Source organism: Bos javanicus, chromosome 7, assembly GCF_032452875.1.
Source record: "Bos javanicus breed banteng chromosome 7, ARS-OSU_banteng_1.0, whole genome shotgun sequence".
NCBI classification, from domain to species: Eukaryota; Metazoa; Chordata; class Mammalia; order Artiodactyla; family Bovidae; genus Bos; species Bos javanicus.
In genome coordinates, this window is record NC_083874.1 from 56,850,452 (window position 1) to 56,869,192 (window position 18,741).

The 18,741-nt window shown below is 39.8% G+C and overlaps 1 protein-coding gene across 1 annotated transcript in view; it reads right to left on the reverse strand.

The window, feature by feature from the left end:
- The window catches only part of PLAC8L1 (PLAC8 like 1), a 30,522-nt gene extending 11,950 nt beyond the window's left edge, over positions 1–18,572 (reverse strand). Inside the window, exons 1-2 of the mRNA XM_061423865.1 lie at positions 8,809–18,572; positions 1,665–1,801 (exon numbers count right to left, since the gene is read on the reverse strand). Of these exons, the coding sequence (XP_061279849.1) occupies positions 1,665–1,801; positions 8,809–8,933 (262 nt within the window). The 5' untranslated portion in view covers positions 8,934–18,572. The remainder of the gene's footprint in view (positions 1–1,664; positions 1,802–8,808) is intronic.
- Positions 18,573–18,741: the final 169 nt, after the last annotated feature.

Genomic DNA, 18,741 nt, shown 5'->3' on the forward strand with positions numbered 1-18,741 from the left:
AAATGTGTTCTCCTAACCACTACATTATATTTCAAGCTTTGCTCTACTTGGAAATGCCTTGATATCCCAACTCCCAATCACCAGCTACAAGCTATGAAAGGAAAATCGTCCAGTTCCCAAATTGGGGTAAGGTCTCCATATCTCCCTATGGTTATTCTGCCTTCTCTGTACTACAATACTGGGTAACAACTGAAGTCAGAGACTGTGGACAAGAACCAGGAAGAATCCTGACAGAATCAGAGAACAGCTGCCATAATTGTCTGGTCAGGAGTTCACATGGGTAGCAGTGGCAGGAAGAAATCTGCTGGGCTCTGGGTCAGATGGTCAAAGGGACAGCAACAGAAGGTATGGTTTAGAGCTGGGAGCTCTCTTGTCTGTGAGGCCCAGGCAAACAGTGAAGGCTCAGGCTTGGATGATCAGAACACCAAAAACGGTTTAGAGCTTTTGACTCAGCAAGACCCAGATGAATAAGCCTTGGATTGGATAATGGCTCAGAGCTCTCTGGTTGATATATCCTGTGAGGCTTTAGGACAAATTCAGATCTTGTTTGGGCCTCTACAGGGTGAGAAGCCATGAAAATATTAAAGTCTATTGAACTTAAGAGACTAGCCCTCATCCATCACAAAGGAAACCACCCCCACCCCACACCCCAAAAAAGAAGATTCTGTGACCAAGTTACTCCTTAGGGCGAGAGCATCAGGTCCTGGAAAAGGATACTGACAGGTGGTATCCAGTCAGAATGTCCCAAGGTAAAAATAGAATCCAAGTGCTCTGAACTTTAACCCAGGGGAAAATCATGCAGTAGAGGACAGTGTTGCTGGTGCTTCTTCACAGCTAAACCAGCATCTGAAGATTTCAGTCAACAAAGGGAGCTTCTTTTTATGATTGGTCTTACTGTTATGGGAGTAATACACTTTCCTCACAGAAATACTAGAAATAAGCGAAAAGAAAAATTATTCATTAGCATACCATCTGGAGACAACTGCTGTAAGCATTTGTATTTGTATCCTTCCAGATATTTCTCTAAATATCCTCCCCCCAAATAATGTCTAATGTGTATGGTTTTACAAACTGATTCTTTAACTTAAAAATGTATCCCAACATTTTTCCATCTCAGTAAGTATCATTCTACAATATGACTTTTCATGGCTGTATAATAATTCATGGTATGGAAGCCCCCATGGAATACTTGGTTTGTTCTAGATTGTTGCTACAATAACCAGTGCTGCCAATTTTAATGATGTTGCTAAAACCTTGCACATGATTTGTTTCCTTAGACTAAATGCCTAAAAATGTAATTACTAGGTCAAAGGCTACATTACACTTGAGGTTGTTTTTACAGGTATTACTAGCCATTCACCAAGAAACCTATAATAATTTATGCTCCATCAGCTGCAGACAAAGGAGCCCATTTTGTGCATCTTTGTTTACAATGGATTTTGTCATTTAAAAAATCTTTTAAGTTACCACTTACTCTTTCAAAACATCCACATCACTGAAAGCAAAATTCTTCCTGCCAAGGAGTATATTTGAGTCACTAGAATATTAGTCCAATTAGTCTGAAACCATTTAATTTCTGTCCTTGGACCTAACGTAGTTTTTCTACCTACTGGTGTCTCAGGAAAGAAAATAGTAAAGAACTTAAAGGAAGAGAAAAAACATACAGATTCTCCTATCTCTGCAGACACTGAAGAGGCCAGTGCTCCAGTCCCCACCAGTCTGGACAATGGCTGTGATTGCTGTCCTGCTGCTGGCTCCCCGGACAGGCTGCTTCACCACAGCCTGGGCTGGTGCACAGCTCCTGGAGAGTCAAGGATGGTGATTAACTTGGAAACAAAGATGATTCAGAAAGATACTGATCAAGCCAGGACAGAGTGATAAACAGACAAGGACCCAATGATGCCCAGTGGCTCTTGTTCCATAGCCCAAGCTGACCTTACCACTTCCCTCCCTCCTCCTCCATCATACCACCTCTTCCAATCTTTTGCCCCATTTTAATTAATGGCATTACTATTCCAAGTCCCATTACTCAAACTCAATATTCAGTCTACTACCTCAATGCTTCTCTGTGTTTCATAATAGTTAGATTCACAGATTTGGAACCAAGGGGCCTCTGTTCAAACCTCAGTGTGCCCCTTCCTGGAAGCTTGACCTTGGTTAAGCTGCTTAACCTCTCTGCTTTCTGTTTGTTCAAATTTAAGAAGAGCAAAAACTACCAACTACCATATACAGTTATTACATCAACTGAAGGACACATAATTCATTTACTGTGCCCAGAGCATGTGTAACAAGGTGACCATGAGGAAGACTATACTGCAAGGATTTTGAACCTTTATTGAAAAGACAAAGAATTAGACTAAGTGTACATCTAAATCTGGACGAGGCTACTGAAGTTGAACAGATGGTATCATTTAAGTGAATAATCTGGACTTCAGAATATATCTCGATACCATACTACTGTATGTAGGATTGTCCTAGTGCAGCCACAAAGTACAACTTTGGTTTGCTTTTGCCTGAAGGGCGCAGCTATTCTGCTCAATCATTCTGAAATAAAAAACCAGGCCCAGGGGACAGGCTTCAACAGTGAGGTGAGGAAAATATTTCCATCTCTTTCTTGGACTGAAAGTTAGTTTTGCCTGAACTCTTACCATAGAGATATATCTGGAATGAGTGCTAGAGTGAAGGATAAGCTGTTGTCTGGCCTTGGAAGGGGCAGGTCAAGAGTAGGGTAGAGGGGCTGAAAATGCATCTGAGCCTATACATAACAGGAGTTATTGTTTTGCTCTGCGCTTTTAGCAAGCTTCATTATGAGTTTGCACTTGGTCTCTGATGTGTTATGAAGAAATAAAGAGCCTGCCTCATACTTGAGAGAAAATAAAGAGACAGCAGAATTTCTTCCTGTAATAGCTGTTGTTACAGGGCATGCATGCTCAGTCGCTAAATCATGGCTGACTCTTTGTGACCCCACAGACTATAGCCTGCCAGGCTCCTCTGTTTGTGAGGTTTCCCAGGCAAGAATACTGGAGTGGGCTGTCATTTCCTATTCTGGAACACAAAGACTAGAGGCCAGGAGAGAATGCTCCTGAACATCCTTAAGGCAACACTCTGGGGGCACTAGGGAAACAGCTGGGGAGTCCTTTGAGAACCTCTGATTTGGAACATTAAAGCCAATGGGATTTCATGTTATCCTAATATAGGGAACATTGTTCTTGTTATGAAGATCCACATCTCTTTTTTCATTTCACCAATATTGCCCAAGTCCACACCTCAAACCTGACAGCACATTAGCTTGTTAAAAAAAAAAAATTCCCAAGCCCTGTTATACCCAAGGCCCAAGACCACTATACAGGACTCCAGAGATGAGGCATAGAAATCGGTATGCAAAGTTTCCAGGCAATTCCCATGTAGTCATCCTGATAACTGCTTAAAACCTGAAACAGGTGGACTTGGGAGACTTATGGTCACTGCAATGGCTTCTGAGTCTCCTACCAGGTAGATGGTGATGTCAGGGTAACAGAGATGGCAAGGAAAACAGGCTATGAGGTAGGGTGGAAGGGACAAGGGTGCGTAGAACACAGCCAGGCTATAGTACCAGTGAGACACATCAGCTGGGAACGCCACACCAGAGTTTGGAAGAGCAAAGAAAGTTAGGAGTGACCTACCTAGCAGTGTGAAGCAGAGCTAAGAGACATCCCCACCCTTTCGTCCATTTGACATTATAGACAAGGCACAGGGCCTAGCAAGCTTTACAAGAGCCTACAGAAGTGTTTGAGACCTGGAAAAAATATATTGGCTACAAAATATAAAAACTGCAAAGTATAAATTAGTTAATGCTCAATTAAACATAAAAATCTAGTATCGTATCTATCTCATTAAGGTCAAATTTGGAATTTAGATGTAGTATTTCATTACATTTGAAAACAGTTGATGATTTTCTAATTTTGTAAAAAAAAAAAAAAATCCAAAAATGACTGACTGCTAGGCAGTAGCAGCCAATCATATATTACTGAGAGCCCAATAATTTCAAAAGCAGAATTATAAAAATTCTTTCACTTACTATGCAGCAAAATAATAATGGGTATAACATTTGGTATGGGTGCATTTTAATATATTTGTTATGATGTGGGTTAGGGCCTATTGTTATAGACTGAATTATATCCTCCTAAATTCATATGTTGAACACCTAGCTAGCCTCCAATGTGCCCACATTTTGAGACAGGGCTTTGAGGAGACAATTAAGGTTAAATGAGAAATAGAGGTGGGATCCTGGTCCATTGGAGAAGGCAATGGCACACCACTCCAGTACTCTTGCCTGGAAAATCCCATGGACAGAGGAGGCTGGTGGGCTGCAGTCCATGAGGTCACTAATAGTTGGGTACGACTGGATGACTTCACTTTCACTTTTCATTTTCATGCATTGGAGAAGGAAATGGCAACTCACTCCAGTGTTCTTGCCTGGAGAATCCCAGGGACAGAGGAGCCTGGTGGGCTGCCATCTATGGGGTCGCACAGAGTCAGACATGACTGAAGCGACTTAGCAGCAGTAGCAGCAGCAGCCTGGTCCATTAGGACTACTGGCTTATAAGAAAGGAAAGGCCATGTAAAAACACAATGAGAAAGCTGCAAATCAGGAAGTCTTCAGAGGACACAACCATGCTGGCAAGCTGATTTTAGACTTCCAGCCTCAAGCACTGTGAAAAGTATCTGTTCTTTGAGCTACCCAGTCTGTGGTATTTTGTTATGAAAGTCTGAGCAGGCTAAGGCCCTATGAAGATTTCAGACTGGTCCTAGAAAAACTACCTCTATATATATCTTATCTCCTCTCCTTCCATGTGGACTCTGAGGCCAGGGGGCACCTGTGCTTTCTCCCTGTATCCCCAGGCTCTAGCACACTCCTTGAAACCTAGTGGGTACACAACATTTGTTGAATTGGATAAAACTGAATTCACGTATCTCTTCTGTTATATATTGTTATTATTGTTCAGTTGCTCAGTTGCGTCCAACTCTTTGCAACCCCAAGGACTACAGCACGCCAGGTTTCCCTGTCCTTCACTATTTCCCAGAGTTTGCTTAAATTTCATGTCCATTCAGTCAGTGATGCTATTTAACCATCTCATCCTGTCATCCCCTTCTCCTCTTGCCTTCAGTCTTTCTCAGCGTCAGGGTCTTTTTCAATGAGTTGGCTTTTCACATCAGGTGGCCAAAGTATTGGAGCTTCAGCTTCAGCATCAGTCCTTCCAATGAATATTCAGGGTTGATTTCCTTTAGGCCTGACTGGTTTGATCTCCTTGCAATCCAAAGGACTCTCAAAGGTCTTCTCCAACATCACAGTTCAAAAACATCAATTCTTCGGCCTTCAACCTGCTTTATGGTCCAACTCTTGCATCTGTACGTGACTACTGGAAAAAACACAGCTTTGACTAGATGGGCCTTTGTTGGCAAACTAATGACTGCTTTTTAATATGCTGTCTAGGTTTGTCCTAACTTTCCTTCCAAAGGAGTAAGCGTCTTTTAACATCATGGCTGCAGTCACTGTCCACAGTGAAGAAAAGAAAATCTATCACTGCTTCTACTTTTTCCCCTTCTATTTGCCCTAAAGTGATGGGACTGGATGCCATGATCTTAGTTTTTTGAATGTTGAGTTATAAACCAGCCTTTTCACTCTCCTCTTTCACCTTCAACAAGTTATATCTCTTATGAGTCTCCTCCTCAAATATAGCTATAAATTTTGTAACCGTAACTGTGTTTCATTCTCTAGTAAAGGCACAACTCTCAGGTATGAACTGATTACATAAAAGCATCAAGTTTTTATTGAGAGTAGCCTAAAAGCTTCTTACATGCCTCCACACAACCCAGTGCATTTACCTCTTAACGTAATCCCTCCAAGTTGGGACTTCCACTATTACACTAAGAATTTACAATGATTTTAGTAAAGGAATTTCTTAGAGCTGAGCCCTAGATTAGATTTTCCCCAGAAATGTACTTATAGCTTGGAGCCCTAGAAGGGAATTTTCTGCTTCTACCTCAGCATTATATGTGTAACACCTCATTACGGCAAGGAAGCCTCTCCTCTATTCCAAATCAAATAACTGAGATAGCTTTTCCTTGGTGGGGGGAAAAAAAAGTTGGTTTTTGTTTGTATGTGTTTGCTTAATTTTGAACTCAGGAACTGTATTATTTTCTTCCCTTGGATAATTCTGAATCTTTGGCCATTTTTATGTTTGAATTGACATGCATTAACTAAAACATTTCAAGATAATAGCTCATGTGTCAAAATTAAAATAAACATAGCTACTCTTAACTGAGCATCTGCTATGTGCCAGTTACTTCGTAGTTCCTTTAAAAATTGAATAGCTATTCAGGGGCTGCTACAGGTATTAAACTAAAGTAGTTATTGTAGCTTCCTGCACAGATTTTGGACACTACTGAAGTGAAAAAGTTGACTTAAGACTCAACATTCAGAAAACTAAGATCATGGTACCTAGTCCCATCACTTCAAGGCAAATAGATGGGGAAAACAGTGGAAACAGTGGCTGACTTTATTTTTCTGGGGTCCAAAATCACTGCAGTCAGTGATTGCAGCCATGAAATTAAAAGATGCTTGCTCCTTGGAAAAAAAGTTATGATCAACCTAGACAGCATATTAAAAAGCAGACATTACTTTGCCAACAAAGGTCCGTCTAGTCAAGGCTATGGTTTTTCCAGTAGTTGTGTATGGATGTGAGAGTTGGACTATAAAGAAAGCTTAGTGCCGAAGAATTGATGTTTTTGAACTGTGGTGTTGGAGAAGACTCTTGAGAGTCCCTTGGACTGCAAGGAGATCCAATCAGTCCATCCTAAAGGAAATCAGTCCTGAATATTCATTGGAAAGACTGATGCTGAAGCTGAAACTCCAATACTTTGGCCACCTGATGCAAAGAGTTGACTCATTTGAAAAGACCCTGATGCTGGGAAAGACTGATGACAGGAGGAGAAGGGGACGACAGAGGATGACGTGGTTGGATGGCATCACCGACTCAATGGACATGAGTTTGAGTAAACTGGGAATTGGTGATGAACAGGGAGGCCTAGCATGCTGCAGTCCCTGGGGTCATAAAGAGTCAGACATAACTGAGCGACTGAACTGAACTGAACTGCACAGATTTTGGGCTTCCCCAGTGGCTCAGTGGGGGCTTCCTAGGTGGCACTAGCGGTAAAGAACCCACCTGCCAATGGAAGAGACACAGGAGACAAGGGTTAGATCCCTGGGTAGGGAAGATCCCCTGGAGGAGGACATGGCAACCCATTCCAGTATTCTTGCCTGAGGAGCCTGATGGGCTATGGTCCATAGGGTCTCAAAGAGCTGGACGCGACTGAGCACACACACACACAATGGCTCAGCAGGTAAAGAACCCGCCAGCCAATGCAAAAGACACAGGAGACATGGGTTCAGATCCTGGGTAAGGAAGATCCTCTGGAGGAGGGCATGGCAATCCCCTCTGCTATTCTTGCCTGGAGAATCCCATGGACTGAGGAGCCTGGAGGGCCACAGTCCAAAGGTTTGCAAAGAACTGGACATGACTAAGCACACATGCATGCACAGCTTTTAACTCTGTATATTACTCTATATTCTATAGGTAGAATCTTATACTACCATTAAGAGGAATGAGTTTGGAAGCAGTGGGTAAAGCTGATGGTCATAGAGTTTCTCAACCTGAGCAGCTAACCGTTTGCTATCAAATCCAGCAACTTCTTCAACTAGTGCAAAGGGGACAGAGCTTAGATTTAGACACACTGAAGTCCAATGTGGCTCAGCTGCATCCTAGTTGTTTGACCTTGGAAAACACGAACTGCCCCAGCCCTTAGCTCTGGTCTCCTCTTGCATAAAACTGGATTTAAAATATCCTACTTACATAGTTGCACTAAGGATTAAACACCAGGTACTTGGCATATGGTAGATAGCAGCTACTGTTATTATTTAAATTAAGGATCTTGCATGTATGTACTGTTTTCTGAGAAACTAGTAACAGAGGAAGCAGACCTGGGGCAGTTTCTCAGTGGTCACATATGCTACCCAAATACCTCAAAATTCAATCAGGGGGACTAATCATTCCAGTTTGCCTTGGCCTAAAGGTTTTCCCAGGATGGACAGTCCCAGGCAGACCAAGAAGGTTGGTCACCGAAAGGGAAGAAGCAGAGAGGGGCTTCAACTGGTGGAAGGCAGGAAGCTGACTCCAGTCATTCTCGTTATCAGCTCCTAATAAGTGAGTGCTGAGAGCTGGATGACATACACAGCCTTTCCCCATTTCACCCTCACTCTAACCTTCACCTCTTCGGGCAGCTAAACACACTCCCCATTGCATGTCCCCACACATCTGATGCTTTGACTGGGGGCGGGGGGTGGGTGGTGTTCATGTCACCATCTGCCTTACTGAGACTTGCAGCACTAAGAATTTACTCTGCCTTCACTGAGGCCTCCTTGATTATTTCAAATTCTTAACTAAAGTCAAGACTCTTGAGTTTTTATTTCAAAAGGGTGGAGATTACTGGCAGCCACCAGAAATAAAGTTTCACTTGATCAGTGTTCATCATTTTAAGTTAAGAACAGACGGACACCCTTTCATCCAAGTCAGCTCTTCTCTTTTCACCAGCCAAGCAAGGCCAGGAAGAACTAGTCAGTTGCCCCCGTTTCAAGTACACATGGGAAATGATAGCAGCTACTTTCTTCCTGAGCCCAGTTTTCTTTTTCCTGGCTCCTTATAAGAACAGATTGATTTGATATTCCAACCAAAGAGCGAAAGTTGGGGGTAAAATCACCCTACTTCGTACCTCAGGGTGGAGATAAAATGTTGTTCATCTTCAGATGACATGAGTGAAAGCAACAGAGGTGCATGTGTGTTGAGAAAGGAAACATCCTCAGGAAATTTAGAGAAGCAATTTCCAAACCAATCCATAGTTAACAGGTATTTTCTTGTCACTTGGGATATCCTTTTTCCCTTCAACAATAAGCTGACTGATTCTAAACTTAGGTTCAATTCAAAATGAAACACCTAAAGAATGTTGCCTTGATATTCTGGAACCTGAGGTCATAGCAGTGTAACTGACAGACATCTTATTTCTTTAAAGACAGGTACACACCTAACCGTGGGCAAGGCCATCTTACTAACATGAAAGGAGATACTGCTGAAGATATAGTGTAAGTTAAATTAAAAGAAAACTTCTCTTCGGCGGAAAAATCCCTTTAAGAGTTAATTCTAGCAAACATTTATCTAGCTAAGCATCACTTGACCTTTCCTTAAGGGGACTCAGAAGCTACATATTTCAGCCATGCCTTGTAGCTGAGAAGTGATAGGGAGGGGCCTCTCATCACCCCCAAGGTTGCTGGTCCAATTCAGCAAGAAGACATGAGTCCCAGAACCTGAGAACAGAGACAGAAGGTATTTAAGCCCAGAGATCATGCTTGAAACCACCTAATAAAAGATGGTTTTCTAAAGTTTAAGCTATGCTAAGTTGTCCCAAGCCTCTAAGGATTTTCACAATTTCTAGAAGTCTCCTACTCTTTGATTACAGGACTTCTTGATTACAGATGGACTTCTTTGATTACAGCAGGAGAATGGTACTGCCTCTTCCCTATGTGGCCAAATGGAATCTAGTGAACAAGGCAGGGCTTGGCTGGTGATTGCCTCCCTACTGCTCTGCATCTTCAGGGTCTTAGGAGCCTCTGAAGCATACCTTATAGAGACATGGACACCAGAAACAATAGAAAAATGTTCCTAGAGAAGAAAAATTCAAGAAAATTGCACATTGAGGGGAAAGGTCTGCAATCACAATTCAGTGTTACACTAGAAAGACAACAGCAGCCAACTACACTGTACATTCCTCTCATCAGAACCATAAAGAATGACTGTTTAGGGTTCTGAACTTCAAAGCATTTACACGAACACGGTTGTTAGCAAAAGCCTATATAATCCCTCCCAATCAAGATCCTTCAGATATAGCTTCATGACTGCCTTCATTCACTAGGTCCGGGCGGCTCTCATTGTCTTGTTAACTCTAAGGATGAATCCTACATGAAGGACAGCCATGTTGCTCACCACTCTATTTCAAGTGCTTAACACAGTGTCCGAAACAATATTAATAAGCACTCCATAATTTGTTGAATAAATGTGCTATCTATGAAAATTCAAGGTTATAACAGAAATTAAGAAGTGAGTACTAGCATTGCAAAAAGATTTAGAATAAGATTCCTTTGAAGAATGAACAACATAAGCTAATTCCATATTTTAAAATTTAATTTGTCCCAGCTTCTCTCATCAAACATCTATTGTACAGGGCTTTCCTGGTGGCTCAGTTGGTAAAGAATCTGCCTACAGTGTGGAAGATCTGGGTTCGGATTGCTGGGTTGGGAAGATTCTCTGGAGAAGGGCATGGCAACCAACTCCAATATTCTGGCCTGGAGAATCCCCATAGACAGAGGAGCCTGGTGGGCTGCAGTTCATGGGGTTGCAAAGAGTTGGACACGACTGAGTGACTGAGCACAGCACAGCATTTGTTGAATAAAGTGACCAATCCACATGCCACACAGCTCTTTCACCTAAAAAATAAATGAAAAAGAGAAAGAAGAAAAAAGAATGTTCTTCTTTATAGAAGAATGACAACTATTTATGGAAAAGAAATGATAGCTGAAACCCAGTCCCCTAAAACAGAGTTCCCTTGCTGAGTTCATGAATTACCACGCTATAAAAAGACCTTTTTTTCCTTGTTCAGCCCCTCTTCCCCTCAGGATTAAGGAGTATCAAAGAAGGGGGGAACTGAAATTGAGCAGGATATTGCAGGGGCCTCTCAGGTACAGAAATCCCTCCATGTTCCCTGTTTTTTATTTGCAGTAAATGCCTTTAGGCTCCTAGGCCTTCCCACTAAGTAACTAAGGCAATTACTAATTAGGAAGTGAGGGAATGCAAAAACAAAGGAAAAGCAAACAGTTCAGTGAGAAAACAGAGGCCTAGCTCCTCAAAGGATATACCTGACAATCTGATGCATATCTTTGAGTTTTTCTGCGGAAGCTAAGCCCCCTCCTCCACCAACCTGGTAGAAGATGGTGATTATCTGCTAATCATAAGCATAGAAACCTGAAACTAGCTGGAATGAGAAAGCTGAAGAGTAAGATTCCCCAAACATTAGCCTGTTATTTCGCCATCAACCAATCAGAAGAAACTGAAGGAGCTACAACCCTCACCCCAAATGTTGTCTTTAAAAACTCTTACTTAAAAGCCATCAGAGTTCCGGTCTTTTGAGCACAAGCTGCCCGTTCATTATCCCTGCTTGTGTGTTAATCACATGGTCACATCCGACTCTTTGTGACCCCATGGACTGTAGCCCACCAGGCTCCTCTGTCCATGGGATCCTCTAGGCAAGAATACTGGAGTGGGTTGCCACTCCTTTCGCCAGGGGATCTTCCTGACCCAGGGGTCGAACCTGGGTCTCCTGCACTGCAGGCACATTCTTTAGCATCTGAGCCAGCAGGGAAGCCCATTAACCCTGCTTGGCACCCCACAAATAAATGCTGTACTTCCCTTCACCACAACCCAGTGTCAGTAAATTGGCTTTGCTGCACAGCAGACAAGCAAACCCAAGTTTGGTTTGGTAATATTTTGGCATTAGAAAATCACCATTTTTCACAGTCTCCAACATAATGTATTCAGGAAAGCACTGGGGTAATAAAACCATGAGACAAAAAATTGAGAATAGGATATTCCCAAGATGCCAAATCATCACTCTACAGATTTGCATTTGTAAAAGAAATAACCAATCTTAACTCTGGAGAAATACTCAAAATGTATCTTTAAAACAAAAATTCTGAAAGTGATTTTAAAAATACATACTTTTATAATGAAAAGTTCTGCAAGTGATCAAAATCAAAATGTATCTTTAAAATGAAGGGTTTAAGAAATTATAAAATTTAGCATCACTAAGAGTGGGACAACAGGAAGTAATGTTTAACCTCAACCTCATTATCTACAGACCATGCTGTCCAACAGAAGTAAAATGCAAGTCACATATGCAATTTAAAGTTTCCCAGTAGCCCTTTTTTAAAAAGTAAAACAAAATCAATGACATTAACTTTAATATATTTTATTTAATCCAATTTATTCAAAATATTATGTCAGCATATAATCAACATAAAAGAAATTATTATTGAGGTATTCTATGTTCTCTTTGTCACAGTAAGTCTTTGAAATCTGAAGTGTATTCTCTGCTTTTACCTCACGGCTCAATTCAGACTACTCACGTTTCAAGTCCTCTATAGACACATGATTGGACGGCACAGTTCTAGACCTAACTCCAGTATAAGGCAAACAAGGGATACAACAAACTACCACTGACTTCTCCACAGTGAAAGACATGAAGCACTCCTCTGTCACATTCCTCAAGCCCGTACTTAGGAGCAAGGATCATGTCCTATCCTGTTTGTTTTTCAAGTGTGCAAGGTTTTTCCTCCCTACCTTAAAACCAAATAAGTTCTAAGGAGAGCAGTGAGCAATTAGAAAACTTAATTGATGCTACAAATCTTGGGTGGTAACTGAGTATTCTCTAAGACAGACGTGAAGTAATGTCCAAAGAAAGTGAGAGAGAACAGCAGAACAAAGTATCAGCTAATTCTGAGAACCAGGCACATAGATAACTAGTAAACAGTCATTAGAATGACTAAGTGAATGAATTTCTCAAGAGAAAAGCAGACACAACTACCACAAACTATAAAAGACATGAAGGAACATGTCATCTTATTCCCACCTCAAAAATTTGCAATGATTCTTGAGGTAATTAAATCAACTTCGAATATCTGCCTAGAATCCAATAATCATTATAAGGCCCAATTTACTGCTAACTTATCTATTTCCAATTTCTCTCTCATTCTGCCAAGATAAACATTCCATTCCTGCCATCATCTCCCAAACAAGCCATGCATTTGCTTTCACCTCCAAGCAGTCATCCACACATCGTTCTAAAAGCTAGAAACACGGCTCTGCTCTCTCCTAGCTGCTGCTACTGCTGCTGCTGCTAAGTCGATTCAGTCATGTCCGACTGTGCGACCCCATAGACGGCAGCCCATCAGGCTCCCCCGTCCCTGGGATTTTCCAGGCAAGAACACTGGAGTGGGGTGCCAGTTCCTTCTCCAACGCGTGAAAGTGAAAAGTGAAAGTGAAGTCGCTTAGTCATGTCCGACTCTTCACCACCCCATGGACTGCAGCCTACCAGGCTCTTCCGCCCATGGGGTTTTCCAGGCAAGAGTACTGGAGTGGGGTGCCATTGCCTTCTCCCTCCTAGCTGCTACTCCAATCCTAATCACCCTTCATGTCCCATCTCATCTGTGAAGTCTTATCTGACTCGAATCCAACAAACTTTTCCCTCTTCTGACCTAACAGCCCTGACATCGCTGGCCTTGGTCAAATGCATTCTTGTCTCTCATGCCTGCATTCCTTGTCTAATACGTGTGCTGCAACGGACTGGAGACATGGAGGCCAGGACTCTAACTCAGCTCTGCCACTGGTGTATGGGATATGGACAGGGCACTTGCTCTCCTGAGGCCTGTTCTTCATGCGGCATCTTTTCTATTCCTAGAACACACTGCATGCCCCTGCCTCAGAGCTTTCACACCTGCTGTACCCTCTGCCTAATATGTTTTGCCCAGATTATCTGCTAACAAAACTATATACACATTTACTCTTGAATGTACAAGCTCACTTCTATAACACTTCTATAAATTTATTAAGATACACTTCCACAAATACAAAACTACATATCCACAAAGTTTGCCACTATATAATTCTATACAGATTCTATAAAACATCAGAAATTTATAAACAACCTAAATGCCCATCCATAAGAGACTAGTTGAATGAATTATGGTACACCTTTATAATACTACAACACAGAGGAAAGAAGAGGAGGGACAGAAGGGGACAAAGGAAGAAAAGGAGGAGGACAAAGAAAGAAAGAGATCTCCATGAACTAAAATAGAAAGATATTTACATATATATTAATCAAAAATAAAGTTGTTTAAAAAGCAAGGTATAAAACAATTATAATATTGACTTTCTAATGATAAAAGAGTAAGTAAAGTACATAAAAATAAACATTTGCTTGCTTTTGGATAAAGAAACACAGGAAAGATATCTAGAAACTAATGAAACAGTTAGCTACAGAATATGGGAAGGTTGTGCAAAAAGTAAAAATTCTCTGAATGGATGTAATTTTGACTTCTGAACAGTGTTAAGTACTTTAATTACTCAAAAAATAAATAGAAAGGGAAAAAACACAGCATAAAATTGAATGAAAAGAGAAACAAATGACTGTATTAAAACCACAAATGAAAAGGAATTCATTCAGGTAACATTTGAACTTTGTCTATATGCTTTGTCTATATGTTTTAGTGTGAAACATTTTAAGGACATAAAGAACTGCAAAATTTTTCAAAAAAAAATCTATATTGAACTCTACTTAGTAAACTTGTTGTTCATAGTAGCCCTGGATTGGTAATTTCAAAATTATTAACAGACCAAATGAGTAAATATACTGAGGTTCTTGGGAACCAGAGTTCTCACTCTGTGAGAAGAAACATACAAATATTTTCAGGAAGAAGGCAAGGAAGAATTGTGGCGTTAGATAAAATTATGATTTTAAAAATATGTATACATATATTTCTTAGCTCTGACCACTGGAAAGGCCTAAAAAAAAAAAAAAAAACTTAGGAGCAATGAGCACACAAAACACCCAGATCTTGATTTCTTAATACCATTCTCCATTAAAATGAAGCAGGGCTCCCAGGAGAAAAAAACTGATTCCTGCTATGGGACAGGACAATACAAGGTGAGCTGGAAACTTCTTGTACCAGTAAGCAAAGAAATGTTCCAAGACTGATGAGGAGACAGCAAAAGGACATAGGAACCAGCTTGAAGGGGCTCCCATTGGGTAACAACTCAGCAAAATTTGGGCAGTCAAAGCATAACGATAGTAATAGGTTATGGCATATATGAAAAAAAAAAATCCATTAGTCCATAGTGGTTTGTAAAGAATGAAGAAAGACAAAAATTGGAAACAAAGGGGAAATCTCTTCTTTACAGAAGAACGATACCTAATAAATGGAGAAAAAAAAAAAATCGTAAAATTAAGAACTCTCATACCAGTGTAGTTACTGGCAGAAAAATGATCCATGAGTGCTACCATTTCCTGAAAGTTTGCCAGCAAACAGGATATTCACATAAGTTTTAAAATATCACCTTATAGGCTATTTATTAATTATAAACGGGAAAGCTCACTTTTTCAGTTGAGAAATCTAAAGATGCTACTTTAATCAATGATCAAACTTAGCATCATCAGTAATAGGAATATGCCAACAATATATGAATCCAGCAATCATGAATACATTATGCAATGGGAAATATCACTCATGTAGTACTCTTGTCAAGACTTAAATCTGAATTCAACCAGGAGAAAACAGACAAATCTAGATTGTGAGGCAAACTTAATAACAACTGGCATAGAGTCCCATCAAAAATTTTACTGTGAGGAAAGACTAAAAAAGAAAAGCTGAGAAACTGCTGTAGTGTGCAGGAGACCAAGAGACATGAACACAAAATGTAATGCTTAATCTCTGGATAGATGCTGAAAAAAATTTATTGATGAGATATTTTGGAAATTTTATTACTTCATGTATTAGGAATGCTTATTACCTAATATTGCTAAACTATACTGTGCATATAAAATACATGTCCAATGTTACATTTCTTGGGCAAGATATGTGTATATTGTGTTTTATACAGGAGAATGTCCTAGTCCTTAGGGGTTCCATGCTAAAGTATTGAAAAATGAATTGTCATGGTTTCTGCAACTTACTGTCAAATGGCTCAAAATTTTTAAAAAGTATATTCTAAGTACAAGGTGGTATCATGGATAGGATCCTATATTAGCAAAAAGACATTAGTGGAAAAACTGGTAAAGTCCTAATGAAGCCTTTAGTTAATAGCTGCGTACCAATATTACTTACTTGCAACAACTGAATCAAGGCTACATAAAATGTTAACATTAGGGGAAATTAATAAAGGGTGTACTGGAACTTTCCATACATTGCTGCAGCTGCTGCTGCTAAGTCGTTTCAGTCGTGTCCGACTCTGCGAGACCATAGATGGCAGCCCACTAAGCTCCTGTGTCCCTGGGATTCTCCAGGCAAGAATACTGGAGTGGGTTGCCATTTCCTTCTCCAATGCATGAAAGTGAAAAGTGAAAGTCAAGTCGCTCAGTCGTGCCCGACTCTAAGCGACCCCATGGACTGCAGCCTACCAGACTCCTCCGTCCATGGGATTTTCCAGGCAAGAATAATGGAGTGGGGTGCCATCGCCTTCTCCATTCCATACATTAGATCCAAATTTTCTATAAAGCTAAAACTATCCCAAAATAAAATTTTTAAAATGTATGTTTAAAGAGAGAGCACAAATGAAACAAAATGTTAAAAATTGATAAATCTCAGTGATGGGTGTTTACTGGCTGATTACTTTAACTTTTAGATAGGTTTAAAATTTGGCAAAATAAAATTTAAAAAGAAAACAAAGCTATGGAAGGTTAAAAGTAAATGGATAGAAAAAGATATTCTATATGAACACTAACCAAAAGAAGACTGTTATTCAGTTTTCTGAATAACATCAGAAGCATCATAATATATATAAAACAAAAACTGTTTTATATAGATCAAAATATTATATATAGCATCAAACACAGCATAAAATATTATATATAAAACAAAAGTTGTCTGAACTAGAAGAGAAATGTATTAATCCAGGGTCATGAGATTTAGTACGTCTCCAAAATGGAGAGTACACTAAGAAAACAGAAGAGTAGGATACAGATTTGGACAATTCAATCTGCATCTATGACCTAATGCACGTATGCAGAACTCCACAACTGCAGAATAAACATTCTTTAAAATCTCACATGTAACATGTATAAAGACTGTTCATACACTGGGCCATAAGTTTGTCTTTAAGGGTGGAGGCTTCTGAGGTGCTGACATTGTGCTATTCCTTGATTGTGAGGTGATTACATAGGTTTTTCCTTTGTTGATGAATTCTGTTTCATTGTTCATTTAGGAAGGTAACTACCTCCTATGATATTAATACAATAAGCCCAAAGCAACTTGTTTTTCCCTCAGTATTTCAATTAATTGCTGTTTTTTTCAGTTGCACATCAAATAAAATAATAGGCTTACATTTAGAGGCTTCCTTATGCAAAACTTACATATCTTTAAACACAAAAAAAACATATTCAGTCTAGCAAGACATCTATTCTAGGAGAGAGATATTAGAATTGAGACTGAGGGAACAGAGAATCCATGAATCCCAACTCACCTGTAATCCAAGGAAGTACAGGTTCATAGGCTCATTTATTAAAACAGGCACAATCACTCACAATAGTATAATTATTTTCCTTTCTTTTTCTTTTTTTGACCAAGCACATTTCATTTAATTTGCCAAGTTACACCTAAGTAGCCTTTGTTTAGGCCTTAGGAAGGATTACTTACTTTGATTTAGGGAGTAACTACAGCTATGCAGATTGAGGGAGCAACAAAAGAATCTAATGGAAGGCAAACGAATTAGTTGCCCCAAAAGAACCAAACAAATATGACATCATTATCAGCCATAGTAATCCTATTAGTCCTAAGTCAATTATTATTACTACTACTACTATACCCTGATATAGTTGTATAGTAGTATTCAGTACCAATCATTGAAGGTCAGCAGCAGCAGCAGCATTTCAGAAGGTTTACCACTTGCCAGGCACTATGCTATTAATATATATGTAAGATTTTCCTCGATTGTTTCCTCTGAGTATCTCACAATAAGCCTAGAAAGTAGGTACATTATTAGTTTCATTTTATAAATGAAGAAATGGGTTGAGTAACTGGCCAAAAGCACACAAGTAGCAAATGGAAGAAATGGAAATCTAACTTAGCTAGTCTGACCTCAGAGCATGTAATCTTATCTACTCTGCTATGCTGCCGGCTCCTAGCAGATAAACAATGATATGTACTTGATGATCTCTAAAGGATCGTTCAGTTCTAACATTCTATGATTTGTCTTAATGAATCTGTAATAAAGCATTCAACTAGGCCCTGTAATCTCAAATTGTATGAAGCAAACTAAGGAAGCGCAATAAAATCTCTTCATATGATCTGAAAGTTAGAGTTCAGGTTTCCTAGGATTATCAGAATTGGTCTTTCTCCACATGAAATCCTTCAAGAAATGCAATTGTTTTCTTGCTATCAGTCAATATCTAATATTTTTTCCTCATATGAAAAGAGATGACACAGACAATATCTAAAGACATTCCAGAAAGAATAAAAAAAATAAATATGCAATACTGTTGGCTTGATCTTTAAACACAACTGGACTAAAGGTAAATCTGATAAATGCAGATTTCTGAGGGCGGAAAAAATTCTCTTCTTTAAAACACCTAAATTTAGTATAATCAAATAACTATTTATAAATTATCAATACTAGCCTTGAAAAAATATTGTTCGTGGCTAACTGAATATATCAAAGCTAAAAGAAATTTTTTTTTTTTTTTTTTTTTTAATTTTTTGCCCCAGCCCCGCGCGGCCGCCGCGCACGGAGCACAGACACGCGCCCGCCGCCGCCGGTGCGCGCGACTCGGCCACACCTAAAAGAAATTATTTTAAGACCTATTTGTTCTTTATACAAAATACTGAGT